This window comes from Hemitrygon akajei, chromosome 29 (assembly GCF_048418815.1).
Source record: "Hemitrygon akajei chromosome 29, sHemAka1.3, whole genome shotgun sequence".
Lineage (NCBI taxonomy): Eukaryota > Metazoa > Chordata > Chondrichthyes > Myliobatiformes > Dasyatidae > Hemitrygon > Hemitrygon akajei.
In genome coordinates this window covers 30,722,087-30,742,570 of record NC_133152.1, presented here as the reverse complement: position 1 = coordinate 30,742,570, position 20,484 = coordinate 30,722,087, and the positions used below count along the sequence as shown (strand labels likewise).

At 38.9% G+C, this 20,484-nt stretch overlaps 1 protein-coding gene across 1 annotated transcript; it reads right to left on the bottom strand.

The window, feature by feature from the left end:
• Positions 1–2,149: 2,149 nt before the first annotated feature.
• LOC140718399 (vesicle-associated membrane protein 3-like) lies at positions 2,150–19,847 on the bottom strand. The gene is made up of 5 exons (XM_073032094.1): positions 19,691–19,847; positions 8,360–8,453; positions 5,618–5,776; positions 4,883–4,934; positions 2,150–4,338 (listed from the first exon to the last, which is right to left on the bottom strand). Coding segments are annotated over exons 1-5 (324 nt in total). The 5' UTR covers positions 19,693–19,847; the 3' UTR covers positions 2,150–4,321.
• Between the last annotated feature and the right edge of the window lie 637 nt (positions 19,848–20,484).

Sequence of the window (20,484 nt, the reverse complement as noted above, 5' to 3'; positions counted from 1 at the left end):
GGGCACAAATCTTTATGTATATTTAAGGCAGAGGATAAATTCTTGATTGGTTAGGGCATGAAGGGATATGGGGAGAAGGCAGAAGTTTGGGGCCAAGAGGAAAATTGGATTGGCCACGATGAAATGGCTGAGCAGACTTGATGGGCCAAATGGCCCAATTCTGCTCCTATATCTTTTGGTCTTGTGTGACAACCACAGAAGAAAAAAATCCTATGCTGAGCTGATTTGACTATGCCAATACTTGAATTCTGTTTACCTCGTTCACCAAATTTAAACATTCAACCCACTATGTTTAGGCATTATGTGGATAATATGCTGCATGTCTAAATGCTTTATTTAGGAATGAATTTGGCAAGTGTATCAAGGACTCACTCTCGTCACTGTTGTCATTGGAGGGGGGTGCATATGGAGGAACGTGAGTATTAGGTATCACACCACCAGAGTGGCTGGATGGGAGATGCCAGAGAGTAGTGGTGGATAACTGTTTGTCAGGTTGGAGGCCAGTGACTAGTGGTGTGCCTCAGGGATCTGTACTGGGTCCAATGTTGTTTGTCATTTACATTAATAATCTGGATGATGGGGTGGTGAATTGGATTAGTGAGTATGCAGATGATACTAAGGTATGTGGCGTTGTGGATAATGAAGTAGGGTTTTCAAAGCTGATAAGTGTGAGGTGCTACATTTTGGTAGGAATAATCAAAATAGGACATACATGGTAAATGGTAGGGCATTGAAGAATGCAGTAGAACAGAGTAATCTAGGAATAATGGTGCATAGTTCTCTGAAGGTGGAATCTCATGTGGATAGGGTGGTGAAGAAAGCTTTTGGTATGCTGGCCTTTATAAATCAGAGCATTGAATATAGGAGTTGGGATGTAATGTTAAATTGTACAAGGCATTGGTAAGGCCGAATTTGGAGTATCGGGTACAGTTCTGGTCACCAAATTATAGGAAAGATGTCAACAAAATAGAGAGTGTACAGAGAAGACTTACTAGAATGTTACCTGGGTTTCAACACCTAAGTTACAGGGAAAGGTTGAACAAGTTAGGTCTTTATTCTTTGGAGTGCAGAAGGTTGAGGAGGACTTGATAGAGGTATTTAAAATTATGAGGGGGATAGATAGAGTTGACGTGGATAGGCTTTTTTGATTGAGAGTAGGGGAGATTCAAACAAGAGGACATGAGTTGAGAGTTAGGGAGCAAAAGTTTAAGGGTAACACAAGGGGGAACTTCTTTACTCAGAGAGTGGTAGCTGTGTGGAATGAGCTTCCAGTAGAAGTGGTAGAGGCAGGTTCGGTATTGTCATTTAAAGTAAAATTGGATAGGTATATGGACAGGAAAGGAATGGAGGGTTATGGGCTGAGTGTGGGTCAGTGGGACTAGGTGAGAGTAAGCGTTCGGCACGGACTAGAAGGGCCGAGATGGCCTGCTTCCGAGCTGTAATTGTTATATGGTTATAGGTTCAGGAACTGTTACTATTGTTCTATCTGCAGTCTGTTTCCCTTTTGCACATTGTTTGTCAGTCTGTGTGTGTATTTTTTCATTGATTCTATTATAGTCCTCTGTTCTACTGTGAATACCTGCAAGAAAATGAATCTCAGTAGTATATGGTGACAGATCATACTTTGATAATAAATCTACTTTAAATTATATTCAACAATTGTGTTTTGATAAATTCCACCACTAAGCAAAGAACTACAATACAAGACAGACCTGGGTTCAAGTACAACAGTCATTTTTAGTCTTCCCCTTCAAATTTTGTGGGACTACACCCAGTTAGCTCATTAATCTTGAGTTGGGTGTGCACCCTTATCTTTTTATTGGCAGACAAACTCATGGAATCCATCAGTTCCAAAATTTAGCCATCTCAAAACTCATCTATGTCCAAGCTTGCAGTCTGCTTTATTTTTTCCCTTTTCTATCTTCTCATGTCTTACTACAAAGAAGTACAAAGGAATCATTCAGAATTTAAGCCAATCTTCAGCAAAATAACTTGAAGTATAATAAATGCCAGCCTTTCCTTGGAAAAAGGTTAACTAGTTCCTTAATTAAAGTTAAACATCTGGTTCTAGAATTAAGTGCTTTTGCATTTTCTTCACCCAGTATTTTAAACCAATGTTGTGTGCATGTTAATTCACAATCAACAAGTCTTCAGATTCTGAAACATTTTATTAATTTTTTTCATATTATTAAATACAAGTGAACAGACTTAGCTGCAATGCTACCTTGGACAAATTTTACAACTGTATGTTTAAGTGGGGCACTATAGTCAAGAGGCACTTTTTTTGTTTTGGTAATTGTCGGGCACCTTAGCCCCAGTGGCAGTAACTCTGGCACAAAGCTAAACAATAAAACCTTAAACTTGCTGGCTGAAGACACTAAGGTACCTGATGAAGTTTACAATTATCTCAATTTACAAAGTCACCTCAACTGATGGTTAAGCAAATTCATTAAACATAAAGTGCGGCAGATAAATATACTGAACTTTCTAGTGACGGTTAATTAAAATTCTGATCAAAAAACCCAAAGCCCAATCCAACAAACAGCCCTCAATTCACCCATTTAGCATGCACTTTGGATCAATTCTGCAATTTAGCAAGAGGGCTGGCAGAAGTTAGTTTTGTTTTCCTTTACATGGAGAGAATCAAAGTGAATGAGCATCATAAAATATATCAACTGCAGTCATCTTTTTTCAAAATATCCACCAATTTACTATTCGGTTTTTGTACAGTGCAATACAAAGGCAAGTGCTAGACAACTTTAAACATTCATCCAGGACCATCACTAGAAAATCGAACAGTAAATACAGGTGAACCAGAGACGAAGAAAGAGCAGTTTACTTGTTGTTTGGTATATACATTAAGATGTGAATGTGCTCACAATTCAAGGTCTATACAGAATATTCATGAACCTAGGCTAATAATTTAATTACAAATTTAGGGCTTACTCTGAATAAAATATTTAGCAAGCCTAGAGCCAAAGTTACTACTACAGTAGCTGCATATTGTACATAAACATAGAAGTTTCTCCTCCATCCTTTTACAAAAACATCTTGTCACACATAAGCTTTGTACATGGTTCATTAAAGTTTATTTTAAGTTAGTAGGGCACAAATTTCCAGTGGCAATCCAGATAAACCTCAAACTCAGGTTCAATCCAGAACAATAAACAGATAAGGCACTAGAGGGTCAAAAATTCTTGGCTAATTTTTTTTGGAAATGACAAGGCAACTGGCACATCTTTAATTTAAAAAAAAACATTGTTGCTCAAATCTAGTGTCGCAAATTTAAGCTCTTAAGGAGCCTTTGTACTTTTCTGTTGAGGGAAGGATGGATTTTAAGTAGACCACACTTATAACTTATTACCGTTATAGCTCACAGCCTTTCAATTCCTTTGTTCAAGGAGCACTATTACAGGAACAGAATCCAAATAAATCTTCACTTGAAATAAGTAGTTGAGGTTACAATTAGCTCATCTAACCGCAAAAAAACTTCCTCTCAAATGAAACTAGAATAGGGCAAGATTTTCATATTGAGTACACCCTTATGCTCCAACTCTGGAGATATTTTAAATAGCTGCATAAAAGAACCCTCTTAGTGAAGAAATATCAGGTTCTATTATAATCCACCAATGTAACAAGGAATACTGTTTTGACTAGCTGTCTGGTCTGTGCAACCAGCCTGCATCCCTTGTCCAGAACACTCAAAGTTTGATGAAGACAGAAACCATGCCTCCATTTAGCACTCATGATCCGCTACTCAATATTTGCCCAAGCTAAGTGGCCAAAACAAGTGGAAGTCAATTCAAATGTTGGCAGGCCACAATCTGACTTCATCTAAAACCCCTCAAATGGATGGGCTTTAAACTGTCAAAACTCCAAGTATGATTTTCATGGTTAGGACAGTACTTGGAAGTGGAAAAACAAGCATGAAATACCTCAAAAGTTTGACCATGATCAGGAGTTGAATTTTGTGGCAACTTGCTTGTTCAGGCTTGGGAGGGGAAAAAAAAGGCACAGTAGGATTAAAATATTAGAACTTCAAGTTGCCTGAAGAATTTTGGTCCTACCAAGTCCAAGATGGTGCTAATATTGTGTTAAAGATTGAGAATCGTCACTCAAGTTTGTTGTGTGACGGATAAGGATCAGGTGACAAAGATCAATACATATTATACAACTTTCTATACTCCTGATTACACTCAATTTTCTCCAATTTTTAATTATGTTAAAGCAGAGACAAAATGAACTTTTAAAACTGTAGATGCTGGGTCAAAACCTTAAACTCCACCTTCAATTTTCAACAGACAAGAATTTGGTTGCTTTTTTATGAAGTCTGCCAAACTGCAAAGGAAAGAAAAATAGTTGAGCTACAAGGTCATTATACACAATACTGGACTACATCAGCAACTGTTTGTTATGAAAGCAGCAACAAAGGGCAGATTTTAGCTCTGGGAAACTATTACCAAAGTGCGATACTTTGTAGTCGCTTACAAGCCTTCAGCGCATCTTAGAGTCAACATTTAAGCTTACTGTCTTGTTCATGCACAAGGTTTGCTGCAAGTCTGCAAATCTGAATTTTTAAAAAATTCAATGCAAGCATTACTGGCAATATTTATTGCCTGCCCCAATCAGACACAAGTGCAGATTGGTTGGCTTAATAAATCTCTTGAAATCAAACACATCCGGTGCAGACTGGGAATCATCAGAAGGGATTTGTAAATTGGCCAATTTGTCCTTACAGTCTGAATTTCATGAACACTTTGAACATATTATAAATTCGATTTTCACAAATGTATGTTAATAAAGCAAAGTCTCGAGGGGCAGATTATAAGTTAGAAGGCTAGGAAAGAAGGTGTAAAGCAAATAGACAAGCATGGATACTCACCAATTATGATGATTATGATGATCAGGATGACAGCTATTAATATTGCCCACATCTGTTGAAACAGTTCAGAGGAAATATTAATATTCATGTAGGAGTTACATTTTCAGATGCAGTGATAATAAAAACATCAATTCTGAATCTTAGGGTACAAATCTAATGTAGCACAATTCATCCATTCCAACTTTCAACAAGCTTTTTTATATATCATCCAAACAGCAGATGTCTTGACTGACTGATGTATCCTCATAATTGAAAACAGTTACATAAAATATCCAAGATTTAGATTTATTTATCATATGTACATCGAAACATCATGAAATGCATTGATTGCATTAATGACCAACACACCCGAAGGTGTGCTGGGGGCAGCCCACAAGTGTTGCCACACAGTCCAATGCAAACATAGCATGCCCATGATGCTCAACAGAACATAACAAGCACAAAAACAAACCCCATTCCCCTTCCATCCACACACATACAAGTTCAGAAGAATATGGCAGCTCACTTTAAAGTTTAACTTGCTCCAGCAGCTTTCAATATAATTGACTTCACTTGAACAAGTGCCCCTCAACACAGCAGCCAGCATGGGTTCAAACAAAACCCAATTGTAAATCAGGATTACTGCCCAGTGGAAACAAACACTTCAAAGTGAAGTGTATGAAAAGGACTTAAGCAAATGACTCATTTTTAAAAATGCCTTTCTCGTTACTGCTAATGGAAGAATCACAACCTTACCTTACAGTTTTTCCACCAATATTTACGTTTCAGCTTTGCTGCACTGGTCTCAAACTGTGATGCTCCTGCTTGAAGTGCATCAGCTCGGTCATCCAATTCTGTAAGCTTCTGGTCTCGTTCGAGAACTCTATCTACATTCACTCGCATGATATCAACCACCTAAAAAGTATCAAAGCAGAATGGAGGGCACAGGGGAAAAAAAAAGTCTCAATTATGAATCCGAAACTAAAAGTGATTGAAACTATCAAAATGGTACCATCAATGCAAGGCTATTGTGTGAAAGAAACAGGGAGCAGATAAGGAGTTGATTCTTTGGAAGCTTTGAGGGTGCACTAGATTTCAGGTAACTGGTACAAGTTAGGGGAAATGCAGAAATTAAAACAATTATTACGAGGAATGCAAAGACTACACAGCAAGGTAGCAGCGTTTTACAAATGGCTTTCTAAACCATACACATCAAAGAATTCCACAAGGCTATCAGGAAAATAATAAATATTCAAGTGGTAGTAACTGAATTATTCAAAAATAAATTAGGCTAAAGAATTTTGTGTAAATTTTACAGCCATGAATCAAGATACCCTACACTTTGATATCAAGCTGAAAAAGCTGGAAGGAAGTCCAAATTTTCCATTGGATATGTGTTCAATTGATCTGGTTGTGAAGTCGAATCTCAAATCTCAGTTCCTTAAATTAGCTGAACCAAAACTCCAGCAAGAATGAAACAGCAGCAGAAAACAAAAATCAGATAACTGGAAGTCATTTGTACAATTTCTATGCAGCCAATTTCTTACGACAGACTCAAACTTAATTGATAATTATCAGTGAAGTCTTTACAAAAATCTCCAAATCCACTTGAAGAATTAGCAAATCGACTCCCGTGTCTTCTCTCAGGTCAACAGTTACACTCAGTTAACACACACAGAATGCTGGAGGAACTCAGCAGGCCAGGCTGCATCTGTATGGAAAGAATACAGTCAGCATTTCAGGCAGAGACCCTCTGGCACCTCTACGTGTAGTCAATGCCTGCAGGTAAATGTGAACACTATTGTGCTCAAGGAATCACTTGTTCCATGAAGGGTATGACTGAATCAGTTACAAAGTCTGGTAATGTTTTGATTTCTCACACCCCTCTTGTAGATTTTCATGACATTGAGAATGCATCTTAATTTTAAAAAAAGGTGACTGCAAATGGGCTCAGGGCAGGGGGGGGGAAGAAGAAAAATTGGTAGTCATATGAATCATAATCCTATTACATTATTTAAGAGGAGCACTGAAAATCAAGGCTTTTGAATATTTACTTTAGGAATATTACCAGGGATAAGACTTGATTACAAGATTAGAAAATTTGGAAGAGCTGTCCTCAGAACAAAATTATAGAAAGGAGTGGGTCACCAGCCAAAAAGTCTTAAAATCATTGGCAAAGATCTTATGGAGAAATGTTTCTACTTGCGCCTGAAATCTGAAGTATTTCAAAATTAATAATTTTAAGTTATTAGAACTTGAGGTTGTGCGGTTAGAACTAACAAGACTGCTCTGAACAGGCTGAATGGCTAGAGGTTTATGACTATATGAAACAAGATGAACATGGGATAACCATAATTCACCAGAAGGCAAATGAAACTAGTTGAAGAAATGCATTAGCTTGCCAGAAGTTCTAGATTCCTTTGTAGGACACAAAAAGGTCTTAAAGTACAACTTCAGAGTAATTCTTGACAAACACAGGCCAACAACAAGGTCAGGTCAGCAAGCATCAGTAACAGCTGCCTAATTCAGCTCAAGATGGGAATCAAACCATTGGCTTTGACAGTCACCCAAAGGCAGCTGGCAATTAAGAATCTAACAAATACAAAATGCTAAAGGTATTGTAGGTTAAGCAGCATCTATGGAAATGAAGGGTCTCAGGCCAAAAAGTCGACAGTTTATTCTTTTCCACAGACGATGCTTGACCTCAGTTCCTCCAGAATTTTGTATATGTTACTCTGGAGAGCCATCATCTACAGAATCACTTGTCACTGGGAATTAGAGATACGTTCAAACTAAAAATAGTAGACCAATACAAAGCAAGGGAATGGTGACCAAATTAGTGGCGGTTTTAACCAGCACAAGTTAGGGCTCAGTGGCCCATGTCATTAATGACTGTGACAAAATGTAACTGACACCAAATAAGCTTCCACAACTTCAAGCTCCAAAAACTGATACGTTTCAAGGTAAATGGAAGTTGCAATTTTAAAATTGAACATGCTGTCACTTAACAGCTTTAAGTTTACCAGCCAAAGAATATGAAACAGTACCTTTTAAGCAATCTTACACCAGAGAAGAACCCATCAAGCAATAGTCTATTCTTAAAACAGTCCTCTATTTTGTCCTCAGGATTAACACATTAAATGACTTGCAACACAAAACTACAAAATTAGAATAATTTTCCCATTAAGGATAGGTTATTACCAATTCCAGTAGGAAGTACAGTAGGACAAGAAGCACCATGATTTTACCACAGTTCCAACTGGAGGCAGATCAAGTATTGCTGGACAGTCAAGTTAGAATCCTTAATAGCACCATCTTTTGTTTTGACACTTACAACCATTTAATGGATGGCAGCTATTGTTCTGAATTAGCAGCTCCAACTTTTAGCTAATTCACTGAAAATCCTTATGAACTTTAGATGCAAGTGCCCCTTAATTTTTTTTTTAAAGATTTATTCCAACAATTAAACAAGTTACTGCATTGGGACATAGTTCTTACCTCATCCACTTGTGCCTGGGTCTGCTGTAATTTCCGGTTGCTGCCATAGGGTCCTGGTGCAACAGGAGGAGTGCCTGAGGGGCCTGGGGCAGACCTGTAACAGAAGGAACAAGATATTCCTTCAGATCACCATAAGTGGTTGACATTTTAGCTTCAGTTAGAAGTGGAAACAAGACTGAGAAGTGTGCTTCATCCTTCTGTTCTGTTGCACAATGATTAGCTTACAAAGTTATTCCATAGCATAGGCAACTGCTCAGCTATGATACCATACACAGTTGAATAGTCTGCAAATTAGGTTAAAATGAAGAATGACCTCTTGGGAAAGATACTACATCTAGTCTGCAAAACACGAAAAGAGTTCATTGCAACATTGTAGTATTAGCGTTTCATAGTAGCGCAGCTTAACGCTTTAGTGCCAATAACTGGAATTTATTTTCCGCCACTGTCTGCAAGGAGTTTGTACATTCTTCATGTGATTCCAGGTTCTCCAGTTTCCTCCCACATTCCAAAGATACATGGGTTAGTAAGAATTAGCAAGTTGTGGGCATGCTATGTCAGGGCTGGAAGTGTGGTGACATTTATGGGCTGCCCCCAGCACTTCTCCAGACTGTGTTGACCGTTGATATAATACGTTTGACTGTGTTTTGATGTTTATGTGACAAATAGAGCCAAAGTTCAAAGTATATTCATTATCAGAGAATGTATACCACATAGAACTTTCAGATCTAACAGAAACAGTTATCTGGAAACCATATTACTGGCTACAAAGACCCATCAAGTTCAAAAAGGTGGTCCCACATAAACAACACAAAAATGTAGGCCTTGTTTTCTTAAAGTTGATAAATCTAATTTGAAACACGCACCTGATGTAATAAACTGGGGCGGGGTGGGGGGGGGGGGTGGAATTGATGACTGCAATTCAATCTTACGTCACTAGAGGGAGAAGCAATATACAGTACTGTACTGACAAACTGTTGGGCTACAGAACAGCAAAGCTCTGCTTTACAAACAAAGCTCTCCAAGGATAAGTTAGCTCAATACTTCATGTTTGCATTTCCTACATTTGACTGATAACAAGTTTGTTCTTATTATTCTTGAATTTCAACTACCCCTATTATCCCTCACATCAATTAGAGAAATGCCAAGTTGTAGTAAACAAATTTGCTAGACTAAAATTCATCAGAAAACTGCTACACAAACAACCACAGAGATTAATTGAGGTCAAGTGATTATGATCATAGATGCCAGTAAGTTTAGCCTGATCTTGGTTTCAGCAGCTCTAAAGAGAAAAACCACGGATCTGCTCTAAATGTTAGTTCAAGAATAAATACTATGTTTTGTTTGAAAAATCAATAAAAAGATTTAAAAAGAAATAAATACTGAATAGGAATACTAAAAAAATGCTATTCAGAACTGTTAGCAACATTTGAGGAGCATTTATTCAAGACTAGTGGATTCTCAGTATTTAAAGAATATAGGAACCATCATACTGGTTCAGACTTGGAGCAAACAATCGTGGAATTATATTTTGCAGTAATAATGATGGTGACTGTTATCCCATTAAATCTGTTGGTATTTTTACATAATTCAGCACTGTAATCCCCCCAAAAGATAGATGTCAATGACTTAGTAATTCTCCAGAGGGTTAACTGCTTACTGCACTCTGCATCAGAAAAATGTAACCCATGTAAATTGTGCAAATTCTGGTTGCCACATTACAGGAAGAATGTGGACACTATTTTACCAAGATGCGAGTCTGTTGGGGTCATATACTGTGTCCAGTGTTCCTGGTGTGGCCTCCTGTATATTGGTGAGACCTGATGTAGATTGGGAGACCACCAGAAAAAAGTAGGATTTCCTAGTGATCACCTATTTTAGTTCCACTTCCCATTCTGATAGGTCTATCCATGGCCTCCTCTACTGTCACAATGAGGCCACACTCAGGTCGGAGGAACAAAACCTTATATTCCGTCTGTGTAGCCTCCAACCTGATGGCATGAACATTGATATCTCAAACTTCTGGTAATGCCCCCCCCCCTTTCACCATTCCCTTTTCCTTCCCTCACCTCATCTCCTTGCCTGCCTATTGCCTTGCTCTGGTACTCCTGCCCTTTTCTTTCTTCCACGGCCTTCTGTCCTCTCCTACTAGATCCCCCCTTCTCCAGCCCTGTATCTCTTTCACCAATTTCCCAGCTCTCTACTTCACCCCTCACCTTGTGTTTCTCCCCCCCCTTTTAAATCTACTCATCTTTTTTTTCTCCAGTCCTGCTGAAGGGTCTTGGCCTGAAACATCGACTGTACTCTTTTTCACAGATGCTGCCAGGATTAGAGGGCATGATATACAAGTTGGACAAACTTGGATTGTTTGTTCTGGAGTGTCACAGGCTGGGGGGGTGAAGAAGACCTGATAGAAGGCTAGTAAATTACGAGAGGCAGAATCTTTTTCCCAGGGTAGATTAGAGGATGCATATTTAAAGGTGGGGGGGGGGGGGGAAGTTTACAATTAAAAAAAAATACACACAGGCTGTCAGGGACAGTGGTGGAAGCAGATACCATAGGCTTAACAGGCTATTTGACTCAAGAATATGTAGGATACGGATCACGTACAGGCAGGATATTTAGTTTAACCTGGCACCATTTACAGTGCAGCCATGAGCCAAAAGGGCCTGTGCTATGCAAGTGAACCAAAGCGAGCTGTAAACTTGTCTCAGTGAATAGTTTCAAACATCTTGCATTGTGCATCTCAAAATTCAAACTTTAAAAACGTACAGTGATAATTACTACTTAGCACACTATCCCTCCCAAAGTGTATTGAAACTTCTTTTGAGATATAATGAGCAATATTTAACTGGCCTATCTTTATTTCTTTACAGCCAGGAAGATTGAGAATATTTTAATGTGACAAGCTGCTTAACCAGCTGTTGAATACCAAGGATCCCCTGACAGCTGACAGCAACAGATGGGGGAAAGGGAAGTGCTTGGCACAGATCACTATGCTCATGCTTGGAGGTCTGTGGTAATCACTCAGGCTTTGCTATTAACCACAAATACTTGGCCAAAAGTGTGCGTTTTGTGCTTGGCCTTTATGGGTCTTGAACACATCTATAATCAGAAGCAACAGTCACAGGTGGAACTTATCCTAGCATTCAGCTTAAGCAACTGTTGCTGATTCCCAACTCCAGGGATTTAAAGTCTCACGTCATTTCAGCCAATCTAAGATCAGTAAGAGAATAGATTCACCAGGTAGATTGGCTTTGCTTGTGACATTCACCGCAGCCCAAACTGATTCAAATTAACTATTAAACCAAAGAACCCAATTAATTTTACAGCACGTGTGTACACGTATGTAACTAATACATACTCCCTCTTCCTTCCATAGAAGCACAGCTGCTTTCTGCTCCAATCACTAATGCTTAGCTCAAAATGGCAGTACAGATTCGATGGGAGCAATATTTGGCAATTTGACCCATGTCTTTTTGGTATTACTGCCTAAAACTCCTCCTTTCCACTAGCCCCAGATTTAATCATATTTATATGATGTCTTTTTCTGTACCATTTACCTGAACTACTCCTGTCTCTGTACTTTTATAAAATGTAAAAGTAACTAATGGTTTAGCAATATTTACATTGATTGCAGTTACTCATGTCAGGTAAAAGTAAACATTATCCTACCCACGAGTCCAACATCGCAAACTTATTCCAAATTAGTAAAAAAAAGTTGCAACACGTCAACTTCAGTGCTTATTGTATCCATAGAATTTAAATAAAAGTGACCACATCTACAAAAGCTTTGGACATCTTGAACTTAAATGTCAACCCTTCTGCACAAGGTAAAAAACTGGACCAGAAACAATTTCTTGTGAAATGTCCCCATAAGCTGGAAGATGTGTCATGTTATTCAAACTCCTGCTTCATAATTACAGTTCAAGGCATTGAAGTTTGGAGTTCAATTCCTGTGCTATCTATAAGGAGTTAGTACATTCTCCCCATGACTATGTGGGTTTCCTCTGGGTGCTCTGGTTTCCTCCTACAGTCTTTGGACTGTAAGAGGAAACTAGTAGGGTAATTGATCACTAAATTGTCCTGCAGTTAGGCTAGTGGTAAATAGATGGGTTGTTGGGTGATAGCTTGTTGGGATGGGAGAGTCCACATCTCCAAATAAATATAAAGATTCTAAACACAAGTTGGGAACATTTTACAAATGCTTTTATTAAATCAAAAAGCTTCAACTGGCACAATCCACTTCTTATCCTACCATAAAGTGTACTAAATCCCCAAGAAATGTAGAAAAACTAAAAATAATTTCTACTGACTCTGCACAATAGCTTAAGGATTTAACTTCTAGGAAGTCAGTACCTCCTAGCAGAGAATTGCTGTGCAATAACTTTACACTCACTGGGCCTTTGCTCTGTACTAACATCCTTTGAACAAGAATGGGCATTCCTTCGTTGTTGTTTGTGGGAACACAAGATGCCCAAAACAGTTTCCATTGACAACAAAAATGCATAGCCAACAGCATCAGGGGAAACAATATTTTGAAGTTTGTACATTTAACAATTATAATTGGATCAGCAATAAACTTGGGATTCAGCCAGGAAAGGTTTGGTCAGTTGTTATCTTAGAAGCGGTTGGTTATGGAAACCAATGAATAAAATTCTAAATGGAACAGATCACCTTGAGGGAAGTAAATTTAAGGCAGTCATGAGGGTGTTTCCCCAAAGGCATCTACTACACACCATAATACTATCAGCAGATGGAGCTTGGAGAGAAAGTGGTACCATATCCCTTACTACCGTTGTCTGATTTATTAAGAGCATAGATTAAATCTGGGAGAAGGGAAGCAAACTGCTGACGTTTGCTTTTAAGTGCATGTCAATTTAAGCAAAGAGCAGACTTAAAATGCTCAGTTCTGAATTAACCACTTAAAAGCTCTAATCAACGTTTATGCAAGAACTGTTGAGATAATTGGAAAACAGTCATGAATAAATTACTGATGCAGTCAGTGAAGGAATTCATGTTCAGCGTTCGAATCCAGAAACAATGAACCCCCTCATTCATTTGGTGATCCTGCTTTTTGGAGTCAGTCTCCAATATCTCCTGCTCTCACATCTGCATGGCTTATTCAAGAGGAAAGATGTCACATTCTTTACATTTAGTCAATATTTAAGAATGATGCCTTGACAGAAGGCTCAAATGAAATACAAATTCAAGACACGTAACAAGGACTATAAGAATTCTACAAGATCCTCAAAAAAAAACCCAAGATCTACTGGACACTAATTCTCATCACTATCCTGTAGTATGTCACCAATACCAGCCAGCATTTACCCAAACCTCATTAGTCTTTTCAGAAAAAAGTCATCTCAAAACCCTGCAGTCCAAGTGACTGCAAAAGGTACTCCCCCTTACCATATCATTAGGCAGAATGCCAGGAGTTTTGCTTCATCACATGTATCAACAGGATACCCACATTAGGATGATGTGCAGCTTGGGGATGTTAGATAGCACAGAGTTCCAACACATGGTTATAGAATATTGGCCGAATCAAAGGTGGTGACAAATCAGCATATTGGGGGAGATTGAAAATCTGGTTGAATCATGGTAAAGAAACAACTCATTCGACGTCAGCAAAATCAAAGAGCTTATTTTTGACTACAGGAGAAAACCAGAGATCCATGAGCCAGTTCTCATCAGGGAATTGGAGTTGAAATGAATTCCTTGGTGCTATTTCAGAGGATATCCTGGGACCAGCACTTAAATGCCACTATAAGGGAGGTATGGCAACACCTCTACTTTCTTAGAAGTTTGCGCCAGTTCAGACTGCCATCTAAAATTTTGACCAACTTCTATAGATGCACAGTGGAGTATACTGACTGATTGCATCACGGTCTGGTACAGAAACACCAATGAATGGAATGAAGTGCCACAAGTAGAATATCCTATAGAAAGCAGAGGATATGGCCCTCGCAGGGAAAGCCCTCCCCACCATTGAACACTTCTACAAGGAGTGCTGCCACAAGAAAGCAGCATCAAGGGCCCTCACCATCCAGGCCATGCTCTCTTCTCACTGATGCCATTAGGAAGGAGGTACAGGAGCCCAAGGTCTCTCAACCACCAGGTTCAGGAAGTCATTGCCCTTCAACCAGACTCCTGAACAAGCAAGGATAATTTCACCCATCTTAACACTAAACAGATTCCATATCCGATGGACTCACTTTCAAGGAATCTACAATTCATGTTCCCAATTTTTTTTGTATTTTACACATTGGTCATTTGTCAATCTTTGAGTGTAGTTTTCCAATTCCATTGTAATTATTTATATCCACTGTGAATGAATCTCGGGGTAGCATATGGTGCATATAGCACTTTCAAAATGTGTATATTTGTACTCAAATCTTGTTACAGGGCATGGGGGGGGGGGGGGGGGGAGAGAAAACAACATTGAATGTAAAAACTAACAAACTGACCAGGAGCTTCATGTTCAAATCATAAACTTAAAAATAATCTTCTTCCTTTATATGTCAAACAACATTAGAGAAGAGATGGGATCTTCTAATACACCTATAAATGAAAAAACCTCTAATTGATTGCATCTTTCCCACAACTTGACTTTGCAAACATCTTCACAATATTTGCCAGATCTTTAATGCAATTCAAAGAAAATTCTATGTGCTGGCTTTACAAGATATGTAACAAAGTGCAAGGTCAAATTGGAAACAAGCAGAATAAATGTCTGTTCTAATGCCTGAACATCAGAATATGCTGCCCTGGTGCCTCTGAATAATAAAATGGAACTCCCAGTTTAAAAATACTCTAAAATACTACCTGCAAAGAGTTCAATGGGACCTGTTACCCAGCTTTTTTTTTGGGGGGGGGGGGGGAGAGAGAGAGAAACTGGATCCACACCCTTTCTACTCAGCACTTCCTGATAGTGAAAAAATAGGCCAACTGACTACATCTCACTACAAGCTTTTTAAGGCAATTGTAGCATGAAGCCCAATTCTAGCTGAAAATTATTCTGAAACTGTCCATGCACAAGCAGAGGAAAAGAAAATCTTACTGCAGCATGTACCCACTAAGCTATACAACTTGAAAATAAGTCATGGATAAAACTGTCCTCCAAGACGAGAAAATATAAGATTAACAATTCAAGCAAGGTGGGGACAATAGAAGTGATGGGATAGAATTTACTGTATTGTTTAAAAGTACCATCTTTCTGACAGATATACATCCTTCAGCTTGATTAGTTCCAATATTACATTCAAAAAGCACGAGTGCTGTGTCCAGAGCTGCAATTAATAGAAAACAGGCCTGTTATTATATCACTGCTGCTTTTCTGGGGGGTGAGGGCTTGCTTATAAATTAGCTTTGCATTACTAAAAAACAAAGTGCAAACATTGTATAAGTAGTAAGCTTTCTGAAATTCTGTATTTGTAATTGGTGCATCAGAATAAAGTCTTCAATATACTATTATAGGACCAAGAATGATGAAAAAGTAGATGCAAAGTAATCTTACCACGTTCAAACAAATAGGCAGACAATTTGGGATGCCAATTTTCAGTCATAACCAACAGAAAATTGTTATAATGTTTTTGGAGAGGGTGTGGTACATTATTCCCAAATGATATTACATACAAGTATGGAGTTTTTTTTTCCATCTTCGTTGGCTCCAACATGTAAACTCAGTTGACCCTGTTCAGCTCAATGCAAATCAAGACAACAGTGTTACCCTGGAGACCTGCAAACCACTGGTATTTTAACTCATGCCAAATTTACTTCTCACCAACTAGAATCTTGGTCAGGCAAACTTCAAGACCAAGGAGCTAATTACTGGAGTTCAGGAAGTGGACACCAGGAATCCATGAACCAGAGGATCAGACATAGAGAGGGTGAGTAACTTTAAATTCCTGTGTTTATCGTTTTGGAGGACCCGTCCTAGGCCCAGTGTACAAGTGCAATTACGAAGTAAGCACAGCAGCACCTCTATTTCCTTCGGAGTTTGCAAAGATTCTGCATGACATCTACAACTTCGACAAACTTCTACAGATGTATGGAAAAATCCTACAAAAAGTAGTGGATATGGCATCTAAAAGTGAGACAACTGCTGAATTTCACACAAACACACAGCCCAGGTATCTGGGAATCCCCTTCTCTGCCAACGATTCATTGCGCTAAATCTATGCTGGCTACAACACTCAACTGACCATCGCAGAAGAGGTTTACCAGGATGTTGCCTGGGTTAGAGGGCATGTGCTATAACAACATGTTGGACAAACATGGATTGTTTTCTCCAGAGCAGTAGAGGCTGAGGTGGGATCTGATGGTGATTATGAGAGGCATAGACACAGAATCATTTTCCCAGGGTTGAAAAGTCTAATACTAGAGGGCATGCATTAAGGTGAGACGGGAAATTCAAAGGAGATGTGAAGGGCAAGTTAAAAAAGAGTGGAGGGTGCCCAGAATTCACCGCCTGTGGAGTTGACATTAGACTTTTAAGAGACATTTAGGTAGGGCATAAATGTGAGGGAAATGGAAGGATATGGGCATTATGCAGACAGAAGGTGTAGTTTAGTTGGCCATTTGATTACAAATTTATTTGGTTCTGTTAGGGCCTGTTCCTGTGCTGTACTGTTCTATGTTAGTGATCTAAAATACCGGTAAGTGGTCTCAGTGAAGGAACAACTAAAACTATACACCCATTGATCCAAGAGTAAGCCAGAAACTTTAAATCTATTGCTGAAAAACATGCATGCTGCCTCTCCAGGCTAACACCCATTTTCCTCTATCTCAGCAGGTCCAGAATAATAATCAGAAACAAGCAAACTTCAGATCACGCAAGTCAGCTGTTCACAAAGATAAACTGCCTTCCTATGAAATCATTCCATGTGGTAAAGTGCTCATTGTTTCAGAGGAACAGAAGCAGGATTTATCAAGTTGTTAATCACAAGTCTTGTTCAGGTTCAGTTCTAAAATTCGGGGTCCAGACATCTCAAGACAATTTTGATCCCTTTACTCTTCACTGGCAGTTTTCCCTTCAGATTCCTTAGTTCTAATTTTGGATAGTCTTCAATTACCTCTCCCCAAAACATCTCTGGTCAAGTATCTCAATCTCTCTTCACCTGGTTCATGTAGTGAATTGTTCAATCCAGTTGCACTGCTGCTGCAGCAGAATTCATTCAAATACAAGTACCACTGCATCAAATACACTACATGCTTGGCCACATACAACAAAATCACACAAAGGTCAACATATTTCAAATGCTGATGACAACTGCACATGATTTTAATCACTTTTTGGCTTTAGTAGCTGTAAGGCATGCGACTTCAGACAATTACTGTATTTAAAAATCACTAAACAGTTTAGGTAAGTTTAATGAAGCCCAGAAGGGAAGTTAACCCACCCCTGCTTTTTCTTTTAAGGATTTGACATCCCAAGAGGGGTTGAGATAGACCTTAAAGGCTCATGTTGTTTTAACAAGTTCAAACATAGGAAGACGACTACCTATTGGGGATAAAAAAAGTCAATGAACAAGCTTCTGTTTGGCCAATATGGATGAAGGCAGAGATTGAGCAGAATGCACAGAAGCTTGATTCTGACCAGCACACAAACTGATTTGCCTAATGCAAATAAATTCACAGCAATTCTGGGAAATCCCTTGTTAGATCACTTTAGCCATCAATTGACTATACCTTTGCTTCCCAAAAACAATTTAATTCAAGCCTCAAATGAGACAAAGCCCAAATAGTCCAAATTAAGTCACCAGATGGCTCAGTTACTAGATGCAAACAACCAGCTAGCTGCAAATCAAAATTGACATTAAATATTTCATTATAAACAGCACATGTAAATCCAAGGAATGTTTTAGCCAGAGGGTGATGAACCTGTAGAATTCAGTCATAGATGGCTGTAACAGCTATGTTATTGGGTATCTTTAAAGCGGAGGTTGCTAGGTTCTTGATCAATAAGGGTGAAGGTTATACGGAGAAGGTAGGAGAATGGTTTGAATGGAAAAATTGTCAGACATGATTGAAAAGCACAGCAGATTCAATGGGCTGAGTGGCCCAATTCTGCTCCTATTCCTTTTTGGTTTTATGTAATTATGCCAATCTGAAAGCCGTCAAACCAAATACTTAAAAAAATCATTTTACATACATTTTGAAATGACAAAAGATCTATTGAGTTTAATCCAATATATTTTTACTTAATTACATATAAAATTCTTACACAGTATGGTGGAAATTGGACTCCAGCAAACTTCGACCAAGTTTTGAATTACTAGTGCAGTAAATTTCTTCCACTTCATTTGCAACACACACTCAATATGAAGTATTAGCTTTAAGAATAGGAAGGGCAGGGCAAGGAAATATATTTTGACAGACTACAGGCTCAGACTACAACTCAAACAGGTGGTCAGAATATTTGAATAAAGAATGTGTCACAGGAGTTTGAGTAAATCATATGCTTTATATCAGATCGATCACGACACTTTTCTCCAACATTCTTTTACATTTCTCCATCATGCCATTCATAATATGCACATGCTCTTATAATATTTCAAGTGGGTTTAGCAGAACGCTATCCTACTTTGTAAACCCCATCTTGACTGAGTCAGGTTACACAAGTTTAAAGAAAAGCACGTTCAGATTGAGTCTAATCCTAAAAGTTCCTCACGGTAAAAGGAAACACACTATGTTCCCTTCAAATAAAAACGTATGAAGTAGTATTTGATCGCCATCAAACCTCGTTTTCAATTAAATGTAACGTTGTTTTGATACTTTTTTTTTGTTATCCGTGACTGAAAGCAACAACCAATGACTCTTATGGGGAAAAAAAAGTAGCTTCAATTTTTCTGAGTCAGCAATGAAATTACAAAAAAAAAAATTCCGAAAGTGATTCCACCATGCCCGCCCCTCGAACCCACAAAATTATACCAGGAAGGAAACCCAGACTACAAAGTCGCGGACGGTTATAACCGCAGGATAACGTAAAAACTCGAACCAAACACGAGCATTTGGAACGCAAGTTGAGAATTACTCTCTTCCTACCAAATGAAGGTCTTAAAGTTTGGTGCTAAACTTCGACAAAAGCTCGGACCGAGGTTTCTGGACTCTGAAACTAAACAAACCTCACCCCGCGGCCTTGCCTCAACACAAGCCTGCGAATTCACCCAGAAACCGGAGAGCACGGGCGCCTCAGGCCGGGGCCCCGCCGGAAAACGGGGCCGATCCAGAAATAGCGGGAAGAAAGTGTGAGAAAAGAGAGAGAAAATAACATTGTACAAAAAAACAGAGTCCCCAAAGAAGCACAAGCTGAAAAACTTAAGAACTTACATGATTTTTTTTAACAATGGAGTGTCGACGCAAGAGCCGGGAGTTGGGTGTTGTCAGGTCAGAAACGTCACGGGCACCCAGCACTTCCCTCTCACCAACACTGAGCCAATTTCATCGGATCCTCCTGGTTATTATGCGTGCAAGGGAGGGAATAAGTAACGTGGGAGGGAATAAGTAACGTGGGAGAAACCAATTTGGATAAGCAGTCGTGTTGTTAAAATGCAGTGACGAGGGGGAAAGAAATAGGGTGTTTGCTCTTGCTGAAAACCCATCGAAAATACTGTAAACGTTCAACAGGTCAGGGAGTATTTCTGAGAAATAAAAGCAACTGACGTTTCGAGTCAATATGAACTTGGTTCTTATTTCAGATTAACGCCGTCTGCAGATCTTTGCTTTATAATTCCTCTTACTTACAGTCCTCATGGGTTTGATGCACCAACTCCGTGGGATAATAATATATGCAGTATATAAATAAATAAACGACCAGTTTAAATGGTTTGGCATGGACTAGATGGGCTGAAGGGCCCGTTTCTGTGTTCTACTTCTTTATGACTATCTCTCTCTCTCTCTCTAGTCCATGCCGAAATTATTTAAACCGCCTACACCCATCGACCTGCACCGGGACCATAACCCTCCATACTCATACTATGCACGTACCTATTCAAAACTTCTCTTAAATGTTGAAATCAAGCTTGCAAGCACCACTTGTGCAGCCAGCTCATTCCACATTCTCAGGACCCTCTGAGTAAAGAAGTTTCCCCTCATGTTCCTCTTAAACTTCTTACCTTTCACCC

What these genes read in the sequence shown, in the direction of transcription:
- LOC140718399 (XM_073032094.1), bottom strand. An exon ending in CCCAGGCACAAGTGGATGAG is followed by an intron (nt 5,777 to 8,359) that starts GTAAGAACTATG and finishes GATACTTTTTAG; the next exon opens with GTGGTTGATATCATGCGAGT. An exon ending in ATTGGTGGAAAAACTGTAAG is followed by an intron (nt 4,935 to 5,617) that starts GTAAGGTTGTGA and finishes CTGTTTCAACAG; the next exon opens with ATGTGGGCAATATTAATAGC.